Source organism: Odocoileus virginianus, chromosome 20 (genome assembly GCF_023699985.2).
Source record: "Odocoileus virginianus isolate 20LAN1187 ecotype Illinois chromosome 20, Ovbor_1.2, whole genome shotgun sequence".
In the NCBI taxonomy this organism is placed as follows: Eukaryota; Metazoa; Chordata; class Mammalia; order Artiodactyla; family Cervidae; genus Odocoileus; species Odocoileus virginianus.
In genome coordinates this window covers 19,315,381-19,330,201 of record NC_069693.1, presented here as the reverse complement: position 1 = coordinate 19,330,201, position 14,821 = coordinate 19,315,381, and the positions used below count along the sequence as shown (strand labels likewise).

Below are 14,821 nucleotides of genomic sequence, written 5' to 3'. Positions count from 1 at the left end.
TGTTACCAAATACAATATATTGTATTCACCTTTCACTCTTTAACTTTAGACAGAGAAACCGCAATTTGGAACATAACTAGAACACACACACAGTGAACACCTGAGAAGGTCCAGCATGATACCACCGTTATGTTCTGTCCTGCTTCCAACACGGGCCATGGGGTGAGGCTACAGGGGTGTTACAAAACAGCTTCTCTGAAAGGCCTCCCAACCTGGGCTGCAGACAAACACAGAAAGTAGACACACACCCTACTTTTTTTCTTTTTTTTACTACAAGACTAAAGCTATTTTTATAGTTTGTCCAGTGATAGGCAGGAATAAAAATGGGCCAGCAGGAAAGCCTCACAAACTGCTCTCGGCATAACTGGCCTGCTCCTGTTATTCAAGATGACTGTGTGGCACCCACCCGAACCAGGACTCCCATCCTCTTCCCACTCCTTCCCTGCCTGCATCCGCAGCCCTAGCCCCAGCCTGGCCCTGCCAGATGCCAGGAAAAAGGAAAGATGCCACTTCGCCCTCCAGAAGGTGATCCTTCCCCTTCCAGAATCCCAGAAGTGGAGGGCGGGGAAACTGGGGTTTTCATTCTGGGAACTCACCTGGGTTTCACGGCATTTCTCCTGGCCCTGAGCAGTCACCTTTCATTCTAATCACCTTACAAAACAATCTTTAGTTAAAAAAAAGGTGGGGGGGGGGGGAATGCAGACTTGTGAGGCAATTTGGGGAATAACTGCTGATACACCAGTTATTGACTACCTGGCTCCCGCTTACGAGCGCGCTCAAGGCAAAACTGAGAACAAAATGACAACATCAACCGCTCACAATCAAGGGTGGCCCTGGAGAGCACTGAAGCTCTAACTGGCAGTTGTCAAGATAATGGGGGCACAGCAGCCAATTCTGGAAGCTTCTCTCCCCTCCGTGGATGTCCAGGGGAATGGCCTTGGCTCCTGCCCTCTTTGTTTCTCTCCTTCAGCTTCTTAATTTCTCTTTTTAAAAAATTTACATTGTTCCTTTCGTTTTGTAGGAAAAGGGGGGAGGGAGAAACACAGGGTGACCAAAAACAGTCATTCTGTCACCTTGCTACCGGGTAGAGTGTCTGTCCAAAGGAGAGATGTGTGGCAGGTTTTTGAGAGCAAATGAATTCCCAAAGCGGAGGCCGAAATGCCTTCCTGAATGATCCATGTGCTTCCAAGAGGGAAAAGCTCCTCTCCGGAGCTGCCTGATAATGAGGACGTGACTTAAGAAGGTTAGGATGGTGGTACGTGGCCCTCACTGAGTGGACCATCTAGGTCGCCCATGCCTACCCACAAAGTAAAACCCCCAGGCCTTGCCACCGCAAGCTCAACCTATTCCTTGGGGACCCACAGTGATTTGTTACTCCAGCAGGTCTTAAGGGGTCCAGACCACTTTGACAAAAGTCAAGATGCTTGAAGGTTTACCTTTGCAATACAGCTGCCTAAGAACTCCATGGACGGTTGTTCTCTTTCACCAAATAAGACTCAAAAGGTCAATGACAAGTTGTTGTTGGATTTTCTTTCCTTTTTTTTTTTTTTTCCAGCCGGGGACGGGGGGACTTTAGGCAAGCGCTTATTAAGATTTTACACTTCCTTCCAGAGAATGAATAGGAAAGAATAAAAGGTGATCTGCTATTAAGTACTGCTCGAACTTCTTTTCTGTTATCTTCAAAAAACATGCTTACTGAAAAACAAACACTACACATAGGACAGAGAGAAAATGGTCGTTTTACCTGAAGGACACTGGCCTCTGTCACCCCGCTACTCTCTGAGCTTCTATGGGTAACGACATTTGTCCAGCACAAATGTATAGCCCTTTGAAATTACATGCCTAGAGAAAGGAAACTCCTGCCCAGGTTTCTCTTTGGCAGGTGAAGAAATTTCTCTCTTCCCTTTGAGAAAAGACACTCAGCCATGCATAATTTCTATCAAAAAGAGAAAATCCTAAAGTGCAGAAATACGTCTTTTCAGGGATTCTTGGAGCCTGCTCTGGCCTTCTGGAGAAGAGCACTACATTTGGCCTAGATGTAAAAACTGTGTGCACCTGTGTGCTATGTCTGCAGGCTCTCCCCAGCTCTCAGCCCTTTGTGGTTGTTATTCTACCCCAGACCATTAAAAGGGCCCTAATTCCTATGACATGATTATCCAGGTACCAAAGCCCATTTGTCACCTGCAGCAGAAAATTGAGTTAATGCACAACTAAAGGCAGCCAGGACTGTGTAATATCAACTTGATTACATCAAACTAGCTGCAAACCTAATTCTGCGGGATGACACTGCGTCGAGCTTGTCATCTCCAATCATTAAAGCTGTCAGGAATCCATCAGGTTTACAGCTAATTAGGTGAACACTAATGAAGCTGGCAAAACAACTTTTCTTTTTTTATGGCTGAGCGGACCTTTCAGTTTGGAGGGGGAGAAAAAATTCTCGAGTCTTCTCAAGGTTGCTGGGACTGGATTTCCAGTTACCAATCAGCAGACATCTTTCTTTTTCCCACTCTCTTTCTCTATCAGTACAAAGCAATCAATTTGTCATCACTCCCAGTATGCCACAAAAGCAGGCATGAACCTTATAACTTGCAGCTGTGAGAACTGAAAAAGGAGAAAAAAAAAGAAAAATGGAAGTTTCTTGCCCATCCAAACAAACAAACAAACAAACTCACACAGCACACATACTGGCCTGTGCATACTTATCACCAGCCTGGATGTGGAAGGTTTTTTTTATTCCTCCACTCTCCTTAAATAAGTAGCCCTTCAGACATTCCCCACCCCCTCCTCCACACGTCCATTAGGCAGAGGCATTCTGATAAAGTAAATCCAAAACCAGGGTATGGGAAAGAAAAAAAGCACTCACGCTGCCAACTTCTGATTGACCATTAAGCTATTGATGAATGTGCCTGTCAGGAGAGAGACAATTAAATCAAATATGAAACAAAGTCGTTTTGACGGGTCATTTTGATAGAGCAAAACCATTCTTCCAGCTCCTATTAGTCGTGCAGTCAAGTTTTTATATAATGAACATTTCTTAACTGACCTGAGATTTCCTGGCTGGCATTTTTTAAAGGTGCAAAAAGGTTAGTGAACAGGTTGCTTTTAAAAAAATAAAATCAACAGCATACTTCCTCCTCCTCCTCTAATATTTTTAGCAGAAAGTTATCAAATAAGAGTCTCAGATTGGCAAGGTGGAAGAGAAAAGATGAAGCAACGGCGGAGAGGGCTCTAAACCAAATGTAAAGATGTAATCACATATGGTTCATTTGATTGAGGCAGAGAGATACCTTCAAATGTGCATCCAAAAAGGAAAGAAAAAAAAAATTTCAAAGACTGGAAGCAGCCCAAGACACTCCTACTGTCCAACTTTGTAAAGGAGTCCTCCAAACTTTGAGAGTTTATTTTGAGTAGATAAGCTCATTGCTTGAGCTTGGAATTTAAAGTAGAAGATGGGAAGGGCAAAAAAGCACCAGCCAGAAGGTGACTGGAGAGGTGGCACCCTCCCTACAACCACCACTGTGATTTTCAAACTTTCTAAATTTAGGTAACTGAGGATAGACAGCAAAATCGGCAACATGTGCCCCAAACCAAGTCTGTTTTCTTCTACAATTTCCTTAGGACACTAACAGGACAGTACATTTCTGGGAGAAGAAAGAACAGCTCTCTGTGACCCTGTGTGAGAAAACTCAAGTTCAGAGTGCAGCCAGTGTGTGAGGTCCACCGGCAATGCCCGCTGAAGCCATGGAAATAACCATCAGCATCATCCCCATTGCTACTATATGCACTCACCGGTGGCGTGGTTACACCACCTTCATCCTAGAAGGGCGCCAGGCAAAGCCCTGACCCTTCTCCCTGTCCTCCCTTCTTCCACAAAAAGAAAAGCACAGAAAAGAAAGGAAGAGAAGAAGAAAAGAAATGAACCTCCATTTAACCCTCCCCTTCAGGCAGCATCTGAACCTCTGCACATCTGAGTGTTATATCAAAATACATCCAGTCCATATGTGGTCCTCTCAGCAGTCCGCCCAAAATCCCAGAAGTTGCACTGACAGGGCCTGAGTGACGTCACAGAGCTTGGCCTCACCATTTCGAGTGATTTATTGATGTTTATTGGGAATGAATAGATCAAAGGCAGCAGCATGACGGGCGATCAATCAGTCATCAAATCAAGGGTGGCAAAGGGCCAGAATCCCTTCTTCCAAGCAACATGCCCCCAACTGACATTATTGCAAAATAATGTTATGTGTGTGGGTTTTGTTTTGCTTTCAATGATGCTTTTTCCAGAAAAGAAGAGGGAAAAAAAAAATCGGCTCAGTCTTAACAGGAGTTGACACTCCTGGAAAAAAAAAAAAAAAGAAAAAAGAAAAAAAAAAGGAGCGGGGCGGGGGTGGGGGGCGGGGGGCGGCGAAGTAAGTACTCAGATACGTCCCAGAACTAAGTGCTAGCAGGAAATGAGGGTGGGAGAAGCAGTAGAAGGTGGGGGTGAGCGAAAACGAACCAGGGTAAAGAGAACGCCAGCATCTAACATCGACTTGACAGTCATCTGACAATACCCAGACTCTGTGCGCTCTGGTTTCCACCGCTGTGCCCGGTTTGGGCCCAATAAATGAAGAATCAATCGGATTAGCAGTAAGGTGGCCAAAAGGAACCCGCTCGCTCACTCGTTCGCTCTCTTTCGCCCGGCAGACACCGGGCAGTCCCCCGCCGGCCGGCCGCGGGAGGACACAGAAGGTGTCCCGGGGAACTCAGGTGACCCCGCCCGCCCCCCACAGAAAGAGACAGAAGAGGGCTCCTTCCCACCCCCTCGGCGGCCAGGCGGGGAGCAAAGGAGGCAGGGACTCAGCCCCGCTCAGTTCACCGCGGGCGAGCGCGGTTCCCGAAGTGGGTGCGAGCGGGAAGGGGGGCGGGGGGGCGGCGGCAGAGCGCAGCGGGGCGTCCGGGGGGCGCCGGTCCGCGAGGCGGGCGCACGCACCAGACAGGAGAGCGGTGAGCAAGCCCGGCGCCCCGGAGTTACTCTGCGTGGCCAGAGCGAGAGGGGCGAGGAGCGGGGCAAGGAGCGGGGTCGCCGCCGGCTGGAGACGCGGGGCGAGGAGAGGAAGAGGCGGCGGAGAAGAGGAGGAAGGGGAAGCGGCTCGTACCTGCTGCGCGCCGGGGCGCCTGCTGCTTCCTCCTCGGCATGATGCTCCTCCGGCGACTGCCACTGCCGCCGCCGCCGCCGCCGCCGCTGCCGGGCTGAGAGGGAGGGAGGGAGGGGCGGCGGGCCCGCGGGGGGGCGAGGCGGGCCGGCTCTCAGCCTCCCCCCCGGAGAGCGGCCGCCCGCAGGATGCTGCTGCGCCCCGGCTCTCCGCGTCCCCCCCGCTCCGCGCTCCGCCGCGATCCCCGAACGTGCGGAGGGAAGAAGGAGGGCGGGCGAGGGAGGCGCGGGGAGGGAGGAGCGCGGGGGGAGGAGGAGGCAGAGGAGGAGGAGGTGGTGAAGGAGGAGGAGGAGGAGGACCGCGCTGCCGGCGGAATGGGAAGTTTGACAAATCGCTCCAGCGGCCGGAGGAGGAGGGGCGGGGAGGAGCGGCAGCCCTGCCCCCCCCCCCCCCGCCCCGTCCCCAGACGAGGTGCGCGGGGTTCGGGGCCGGGGGGCGGGGAGCAAGGGGAGAAGGCGGGCAGAGGGGTGGGAGGAGGAGCACCGGAGCGGCCCCGGCCGGTGAAGCCCGGGTCCCCGCCCCTGGGCAGGAGGGTCACGGCATCGGCGGGGGCGCTCAGCCGCCGCCGCCGCCGCGGCCCGGGGCTCAGCGGTCCAGTCTTCTGCCCGCGGCGCGGCTGGAGCGGCGGCGTCGGCAACAGGCAAGCTTAAAGGAAAAGGAGATGATCGTGTCACTCGCCCGCCCGCGGGGGCGCCGCGCCCCCGCTCCCGGCCCCGAGCCTGTCTAGGACCCCCGCCCAGTCCTGGGAGGGGGTGCCGCCCCTCCGCCTCCGCCTCTTGCGCGCACGCAGGGGCGCGGCGCCGGCTCGGCCGAGCCTGTCCCGGGGCACTAGCTACTCCTGCCCGCCCCTCTTCCCCACCCGGCCTCGCCCCCTGGCTATCCCCCGCTGCCACTCCCGGGCCGTACTCCTTTCCACAAGCCGCGTCCAAAGCCCCCAGCTCAGACCCCGGGCCTGGGCCCGCGCACCCCGGGGATGCCAGGGCCCGCGGGCGGGCCCCGGCGCCCTCGGGGGAGGAGGCGGGCGAGGGTTGGAGCGGGTGGGGGCTGCTCTCAGACCCCGCGCGCCTCCCGAGCTCCTCCCCCGGGACCCGCAGCCGCCACTTTCCCCAATTTTTTATTTTTCCCGGGCAAACTTTCCCGGGCCCGTCCTGGGGGTCGGCGAGGGAGGGGGTGCCTCTTAAGTTTCCTCTCCAGACTGGGAAGATCACGGTACCTCCACCCCACCCCTAGCCCCCTAGGCGCCGGACCGCGCCCCCAACAACGGGCTCTGGCAGATCCGAGGGCGGGACGGGGGCGGGGGCAGGAACTCACACACTCAAGCCCATCCCCCGCCCCGGGACGCCCCGAGAGGGGCTACCGCTCCCCGCGCCTGGCCTTCCGGCAGTATTGGGCAAAAAGAATTGATTATTGATTGGGTGATTGGGGTCGCCGAGGCTCCTTGCGGGGCAGCCCGGCGGATCGTGGAGAGGAAGAGCTGGCAGGGCTGAGTTGGCGGCGGGGCAAAGAGGGTTCACTTACTGGCGGCCGCGAGGGCGCGGGTGGGCCGGAGCTCACTGGGACGACCCCAGGGCAGCGGCGGCTGAGCGGGAGCCGGAGCCGGAGCCGGAGCGGCGCGGGCGGCGGCGCATCGATGCGCTGCGGGCTCGATTGCGTCTCCCTGGGCCAGCTCTTGGGCCGGGAATGGGGCGGCAGCGGCGGGGCCGGCTCCGGGCGCTGCCGGTCGGCGGTGGCGGGAGTGCGGGGGCGGTCGTCAGGCCCACCGTCCCTTAGGCGGTGCTGCTTCTGGGCGCGCCGCTGGGGCCCAGGGAGTCCCCTGGGCGCCGCGTGCGAGAGTCCGGGCGAGGGCCGAAGCCCCGCGCCCTGGGACTGACTGCCTGAGCGCTCTGGGAGCTGCAAACCCCGGCCTTCTTCCGTCTTTCCCTACCCGCCCCCCCCCCCCCTTATGTTTCTTTTTTAGTCTCTTTCTCCCTCTTCTTCTGCCCCCTCTTCTCTTTATTTTTTCCTTGTGATTGTTTTTTTGCAAGTTTGTTTTAAAAGTTCACAGGCATACTTTCTTTTCTTTTAGACCTGGAGACCTCGATCTCACCCTGACGGTAAGATCAAAAGTCTCCGCTCGCCCCCAGCCTGCGGGCTTGGGCTCGGTCCAGACGCCTCCCTGAATGCAGATGTGCTGCCGCCGTCCTCCGGGGCTATAAAGCCGCCTCCTGCGCCTTGGCGTGCGCAGGAGCGCACGGAGTTGCGGGATGCGGACCCTGGGCGGTTGCGGGGAGTTGGAGTCTAGCTGCGGCTGGGCCCCGGGCTGGCCTCGTGCGGCAGACTCCGGGGCGGGCGCGTGGCGCGGAATTGATGCCTGCGGCCGCAGAGGCCAAAGCAACTCTTCCTCCAGGCCCGGGAGACGCGGGCGTGGGGCGTGAAACGCTTCTTGCGAAGGAGAAAACGGTGAGTTGGCAGACGCCGCCCGCGGCCTCAGGATTCTAGGATTCTGGTTGCAGCACTGAGCACCCCTCGCCTGAAGGAGAGTAGGCGCCGCGGGAGGTCACCTCCTGCCGCCCTGATTCACCTTCCACACGCCGAGCGCCCGCTTGGGTCCACGGGTTGTAGCAAATGCACAGCGCTGGGCACCGTGCATGGAAGGCTGAGACTTTCGCCCTGGCTTGTGCTCCCCCTCCTCCTCTCCTTACCCGCGCAGCTTTCCAAACCTCAGTTCCCTCCGCCCTCTCCCCCTGTCGGCCGTGGCCTGAGCTCCGGTCTCCGCGCAGCCCGCAGCCACCGCCCGATCGCTGCCTCGCCCTCCCCCGCTCAGGCGCCGCGCGCAGTGCGATCCGCCCCAACATCTGTCCGTCCAACCATTGGCGCATCCATCAGTGTCAGTGAGCTGCACATCGCCGCGACAGCCCGTCACGCACAACACGGGCTATGCGGGGTGCATACTGCGACCGCGCTACTTTGCCCAGGCACGAAAACAAGGTTCCGGCCCGGCTTGGCACAGCTTGGAACCCTGATCTCTACGGGGATCTTTTAGCTACACCTACCCACTTTAATATCGGGACCTCTAAACATGATTAGTTTTACAGGCCATTCTAGAGATGGGACAGGTGCAGGGGAACAGTGTCAACCTAGCCCTTGCATTCTGCCAAGTTCTCTGCCCCTTTTCCGTGGACTGGGTGTGGCATAGAAAAGAAGGGAGGTAGGTTTCCCAAATCCGCAGCAAGCACGATATAGACCTGGAAGCTACCTCAACTCCGTGGCTTAAATCTTCAGCTTGGCAGAGTCTAAGGCTGTCAAGGTCGCCAGGCAGGTATTAGCCAGAAGGTCTCAATCTAAAAGTTTGCCAGGCCTCACCTGGCTGCTTCGTACCATGGCCTGGCAGTGAGGAGACAAGAAGGGAAGAAAAGAGGAGGGATCCATGGGTTCTCACGGATTCGAGTGAGAACTATGGGCTCGATTTAGGGAGAAATAGTTTCTGGGTGGCAGTATGTCTGTAATTCACATGTTATTTACAGAGGGAGAGAGAACGGGGTCATAAGTTGGAGAAGCCAGTGCTTTGCAGGGAGTTGCCGACCATTCCCCAAGAGTGCTGACCCCGGAAGGTGGTAGCCTGGTCCTCTGCTTTTGCTTCTGGCTATTCCCTATCGTCCCCTAACCCAAGATCCAGAAGACAGACACCTTCACATATGTCCCTGATCAATCAATCTGGCCGGGCCAAGGACCTTTCATGTCCTCCCAGTAACTTCAGAGGAAGAGTGTACATAGAACCTCCTCTTGGGACATCTGTGGGACGGCTGTCCCTGGCACTTCCCCTGATATATTTGTGTTATTACTACTGAAAATATATCTGTCCGGGTGCCTGGTGAGTTTGGTCCCTCCGAGTTGACTACACACGCGGGTCAAAACCTGTGCGTCTCATGGTTCCGCGATTCCCGACTTCAGAGGGATACAGAAACCGGTTTCAGGCGTGCGCCGAGGCCTGCGCGGTTCAGGAGGAGGCCAGAAACCGCTGAGGCGGCGCTAGCTGGGGCGCCTTCCTTGGGAAGGACGGTCCGCGCTCTAGGGTGCCGGCTTCGCGCACCGCATCCAGCAGCCGAACCATTTCCACGCTAGACTAGAGGGCGGAAAAGCCCGCGCCCGGCGGAGGAGTTAGAATTCTGTAGAAGGCACACGGTGCAGAAATCTTTGTACCCCACTCTGAAGAGTTGCAGAGACCTTTCCTTTGAAAAGCAACAATAGGATTCTGCCCAGCAGAAGCACCTGGTAACTACTTAGCCGCGTGAGTCACGCAAAAAGTGGCCCCCTCTGGGAAGTGCCGTGTTTCTGAGAATAATTTTTTACACCCCTAAAAATAAAAGGAGAAGGGGGCTGAGAGACAGTGGGGAGATGCCAAAATGTCCGGTGGCAACCGCCTGTAGGGGAAACTGGCGGCTCCCACTGCGATCAGCTGGACCACCCTGTTAAGAGCCCCCCAAATTCCCAGGGGCCATGAAGACAACTCCTGACTCCCAAGATTGCCCCTCGGGCGCAATGGAACCCCGCTCCTCCTCTGCGGCGGGATTCTGAGCCCTGTTCAGTACAAATGGTCCCAACAGCCGTTCTTTCAGGTCAAGGGGTTAGAAGCCCGACTCCAGCTCCCGGAACTCGTGGACCCCAGGCGGCAGCGCCGGGCCTACCTGAACGAGTCTCTCCCATCCCCGGGAGCGTTTTTGTCCTTGGCTAACCCGAGCCTAGCCGGGAGAAGTCGAGGAGGGGAGAAGTACGCAGGCGTGTGGCTCGAAACAAGTGTGCGGTGGAGGGGCGAGGATCCGGACCGCGGCGCGCGGCGCGGGGAGTCAGGAAGTTCGCGCTCGGGAAGGAGCAGGCGGGCCACCGCCTGGAGGCAGCCGAGGTTGCCTTCAAAGTGCGGTTGAGAGCCGAGTGACCGCCTGCCGGTCCCAAACCAGGCTGAATTGAGTGTGTCCTCACTTGGGATGGCCAGAAGGAAAAAGACGTCCGCAAAGAAGGCATCCTTGCAGCTGGCTATCCAGGCCGGGTAGCCAGGGCGGGCTGGGGACCCAAGGGTCTAAATACAGACCTTAGAGAAGAGTTCTCCGGAGGAGGTGCGGGCCGCCCGCAGGGACAGCGCCCTCTGGGAGCCTACACCCCACGTCAAGGTGTGAGGGGACCTGGGGAGCCCAGTGCCTGCGGGAGGAGGCGGCAGAGAGGGCTCTCCAGCCGTCGCCCGCCTGGAACGTCGGCGCTGTGGTCTGGACCCTTTGACACACCTTGTCACCACAACCTGGGCTAGGCAGGAGAAGGTGCCCTGGGTGCCGAGAGGCGGACTGCCACCACCTGCCTACCTTAGCCCGGGATTGGGCCCAGGACCTCAGCCCCTGCCCTGGCGGGAAGAATTCGGACCCTGGGGCCAGGCCCTAGCCAGGCGGTAAATTGTTTGCTGAAAGTGCATTTACACAGCAGCGAAGTTTGTTTCTCTTTTTCCGGTAGCTTTGTTTTAACGAACCAGATGTTTTGTCTGTAAATTCTCCCAAGAACTTTTACAGTTTTGACGTGAAATAAACCTTGGAAAATCGGAGCGGTATATTAATGCCACTTCTGTGGGGCCTCGGGGGAGCTACATCAGGCTCCCAGGGATGGGAGCTGGGGGCGGGGCAAGGCACTCCTGGAAGAAAAGTGGGAGACTTCACTTGGCCCAAGAATTGGTGCTGAGAATGTGAATCTCCCCAGTCCCCTCCATCCCACTCCCCACACACTTGGGTACACAGGCTACCAACCCTTCCTGCCCAGAGCTGGCTTCCTACTTGGTAAATTTCTTGTTTCCAACACAGAGGTCTGGCCCAACTTTGCAACTCTGCTCTCTGCAGGCCTGCCAATCCCACCAGGACCACCCGACTCAAAGGCAAAAAGGACCTTTGATCTTCCCTGGCCAGCCTTGAGATCTGCTGTCTGCTGGAGCGGAGCGGAGCAAGGCTGCCGCGGGCCATCCCTGAACTGGGCATAACTGGGACTTCCTGAACTTTGGATGGAAGCTGACCCAGTCATGCCCCCTAGAAAGCCAGAGCCAGCAGGTCCCCTCCTTAATGTCTCATTTCCCCCTGCCTACCCCCGCCCCCCGCCCCCCGCCCCCAGACTTGAGATTTCCAGGCAATTATAAGCATCTTTAAAAACAAAAATTAAAAGCTATGTACCTAACTGGGAGGGAGTGAACGCCGTTATTGGAAGGGAATCGGGTATGCCTACAGACCCATCTCCTAGCTGGGTGATTGGTAGGGACTACTTTCTGGGGTTTCCCAAGACCTGCTGGGGATTTTCAGTCCCTAACACCCTGGGGCTCTCCTCTGCTCTCAGTACAGGATTTTCAGATTTGGGGAGCACAGTTTAGACTCTGCTTCCCCTTTTCACATAATTATCTTTCAAGCCTAACCCTTCACCGAACTTTTCCAAAAAACTTTTTAAGGGGATCTAATATTAAAGAAAATAGAAAGTCTTCGTGTTTCTGTCTAAGAAAGACAGATGTACATTAAGACCAGCTTGGAGGACACAATTACTGGCAAAATGCCCTTTGATCAAATCCCTTGCGTTGACCTGAGTTGCTCGGGGAATTTCCAGAATTACTCGCTACAGCGAGGCGTGTTTTTTCCCACTCTGGGTGAAATGGATTTCTATAAACCATTTAGGCAAAGCTTAAGGAAAAAAACTCTACACTCAACGCAGCAGCAGCCACTGTGGGGCTCGCCCCTGGCTGGAAGCAAGCAGCTCTTTGCTAGCTGGAAAGCAAAGGTGCCCAGCTCTTCCCGCGCGGATGCAAGTTCCGCGGACAGAATCCTGCCTGTGAATCACCGCGAGGCTGAGCTCAGGCTCGTCCAATGCAGGAACCCCGGAGAGGAGGAGGTCTCAGAAATCAAGCCACCAGGTCTTCTCAAACCAGACAGCCCAGCGTTGCAAGCCTGGTGACCTCATTAACTAGCCGGGGAATTTGCAAGACGAGTAGCAATTTCGTTTTCTCTTTCTCCTCTTCTAATCGCTTTTCTTTTCTCTTATATATTATGGTTTTGTGTTTGTCGCTGAATTTCCAAACGGGGGAAATCGAGACCGGGCGCAATTCTCAGTAGGGCAGGTACAAGAGAGGGATACTGGGCTGGGACCTCGTTCTTTGTCATTTTTATTTCTTGAAACTTGGGTGCATAGCACTTGTATTTCCAGAATTGCAAACCCAGAATTCTTTGGGACACGGTGGCCAGCAGGTTGAGTTTCTTTGTATGCGGATAGTCTCTTTTTTTCGGCAGCTTTGATAACTCCAAGAATTTCCTCTTTCACAGAGCAGCTCTGAATTCTCCCTTCCCTCTTCATCTTTCTGCCACTTTTCTTTCCCAAATCTTCCTCCTCTTTCTTCTTGTTACTCTCTGGTTCCTTGTTTGTCTGCTATCAGTTGTGTCTGAACCCCATAACAATTTGCCAAGATTATTTATTTCAAGTCTACCAAGTGTTCATCCCAAAGAGGTCTAGTCCTCCTCGCTGTGACATGGCAGAAGCGGTCACCCAGTGCACAGATTAAGAGAGAAAAAAGTAGTTTGTAGCTGCTGCGGTTTTTTTAGGGCGGACGGGGGGGAGGGGGGTGGGGTGGGCGGCCAGCAGTAGGTTGATACTTGGTTTGAAACAAAAGAACATGTTAAGAAGTTTCAAAGCTGCCAATAAAAACCTTTAAGTGGCTTGTGATTCAGTGCCTCGAGTTGCGGCGATGGCATTGGTAAATGACTCTAATGCCCAAAGAAAAATATTACAAATGCAGCTGTCTCGGCCACCAATCGGGCGCCGCTCTCCTGCGCGGGCGGTGGCTCCTCTCTGGCGCGAGGGCACCCGTATTTGCATGATAAATTGACCAGACTGGCGGCAGCCAATGAAATATTCAAATTAGGCCAGGGGTTAGGGGTGGAGTCCCTGGGGCGCCCTCTTTGAGCCCGAGGCTGCAGCTGGCGGTACCACCTCTCCAACAGCGCCCTCTAGAGGCAGGACGGGGGGGCAGCCCCACCCGCCCCAGGAATGAGAGAGGGGAAAGGCCGTGAACTGGAGTGCTCTTATCACCTGGAAGACTAGGTCTCTGCACTCTCCGCGTGTAGTTGGATGGCAGAGGCAGGTGGTGACGCCAAAGAGGGGCTTAAGAAAAGCTCTAGCGCCTTCACTCCAACACCCTTCTCTAGGTTCCGGTAACAAATCTAGCATTTGCGTGAAACATGTTTGTTCCATTGAGATGAACTTAAGGATAAGACCCTTGCCCACCCCAGATCTTGACCACCCTCTTCAAAGCCCTCCAATATTGACATTCTGGAGCAGACAAATCCAACTTGCACGGAGCAGAGGACTGTGTGCCCATGCAGGTCAGGCTCACTGGAAACTGGGATTGGGAGTTGGGGTGCTGTGGGAGCCTGACCCCTGGGAAAGCCTGAGCAGGCTGTTCGGGTGGGTGTGCTGACAACTGGCTTCAGCTCCAGAACTCCTCCCCTGGAGAAACGCATCCTGAAGGAAGTGCCCACACCCCGAGGCAGGAGCTCCTGTCAGTATGCAAAGGCATGCAAGGAGGGACCTGTCTATAGCATCCTTCAGGAAGAATGTGGAAATAAGGGAGTGCGCAAGTGCACACGGAAGGGACTGACCCTGCCTTGATGCTGACCTTTGGCATCTAAGGGACCAGGAGACTCTGCCCGCACCAGGAGAGCTGGCCTTCTGACCTGGTTCTGCCTGTGGCTCAATGGAGACCTTTGCCTGGGATGCTGGATTGGCTGCCATCAGGGACCAGCAGATAGTTCTTGCCTGCTCAGCATCTCTTCTTTCCCACCACCTCCCATGGCCCATCATTCCAAGTACCCACCATGCCCCTGCAGGCCTATATACACACTTTTAATTGAAGTATAATTGATGTACTGTGCTGTGCTTAGTCGCTCAGTCATGGCCGACTCTGTGCGACCCCATGGACTGTAGCCTGCCAGGCTCCTCTGTCTATGGAATTCTCCAGGCAAGAATACTGAAGTGGGTTGCCATGCCCTCCTCCAGGGCATCTTCCCCAACCCAGAGATCGAACCCAAGTCTCCCATATTGCGGGAGGATCCTTTACCATCTGAGCCAGCAGGGAAGCCCTACAATGCAGTGCTAATTTCTGCTGTAGAGCAAAGTGACTAAGTTATACTCATGTATACATTCTTTTTTAAAAATATTTTTTCCATTATGATTTATCCCAGGAGACTGGATATAGTTCCCTGTGCTATGCAGTAGGAACTGGTTTATCCATTCTAAATGCAATAGTTTGCATGTACTAACCCTGAACTCCTAGTCTATCCCTTCCTCCACCCCTTTTCACTTGGCAACCGCCTATCTGTTCTTCTCCACGTCTGTGAGTCTGTTTCTGTTCTGTGTATTTTTTAAGTGCAGAGTTTTTAAAAATGCAATTGTCTTTCTCTGCTGTGGAGTGGTGAGCATGCTGCTCTTTCTCCATCTCTGCAGGAATTAGAATCAGGGCCCAGCTACAGACTGCCCTGGGGAGTGCTTGATCACCACCCCACTCCCTGCCGAGGGGTCTGCAGGTGGCAGTCAGGCTGCAGGCGAGTGTGAGTTCCAAGGAGAAGGGCCCTCTAGGCCCTTCTCTGCAG

General features: G+C 55.0%; 1 protein-coding gene and 1 long non-coding RNA gene across 2 annotated transcripts in view; one reads left to right on the top strand and one right to left on the bottom strand.

Annotated features, from left to right (window-relative positions):
* The window catches only part of TSHZ3 (teashirt zinc finger homeobox 3), a 69,962-nt gene extending 63,986 nt beyond the window's left edge, over positions 1-5,976 (bottom strand). The window contains exon 1 of the mRNA XM_020883236.2: positions 5,136-5,976. Coding sequence (XP_020738895.2) covers positions 5,136-5,175 — 40 coding nt within the window. The 5' untranslated portion in view covers positions 5,176-5,976. The remainder of the gene's footprint in view (positions 1-5,135) is intronic.
* LOC139029881 (uncharacterized) lies at positions 5,550-10,755 on the top strand. Its single transcript, XR_011482156.1, has 2 exons — positions 5,550-5,603; positions 7,258-10,755. It is a non-coding gene; the product is annotated as an uncharacterized lncRNA (long non-coding RNA).
* Positions 10,756-14,821: the final 4,066 nt, after the last annotated feature.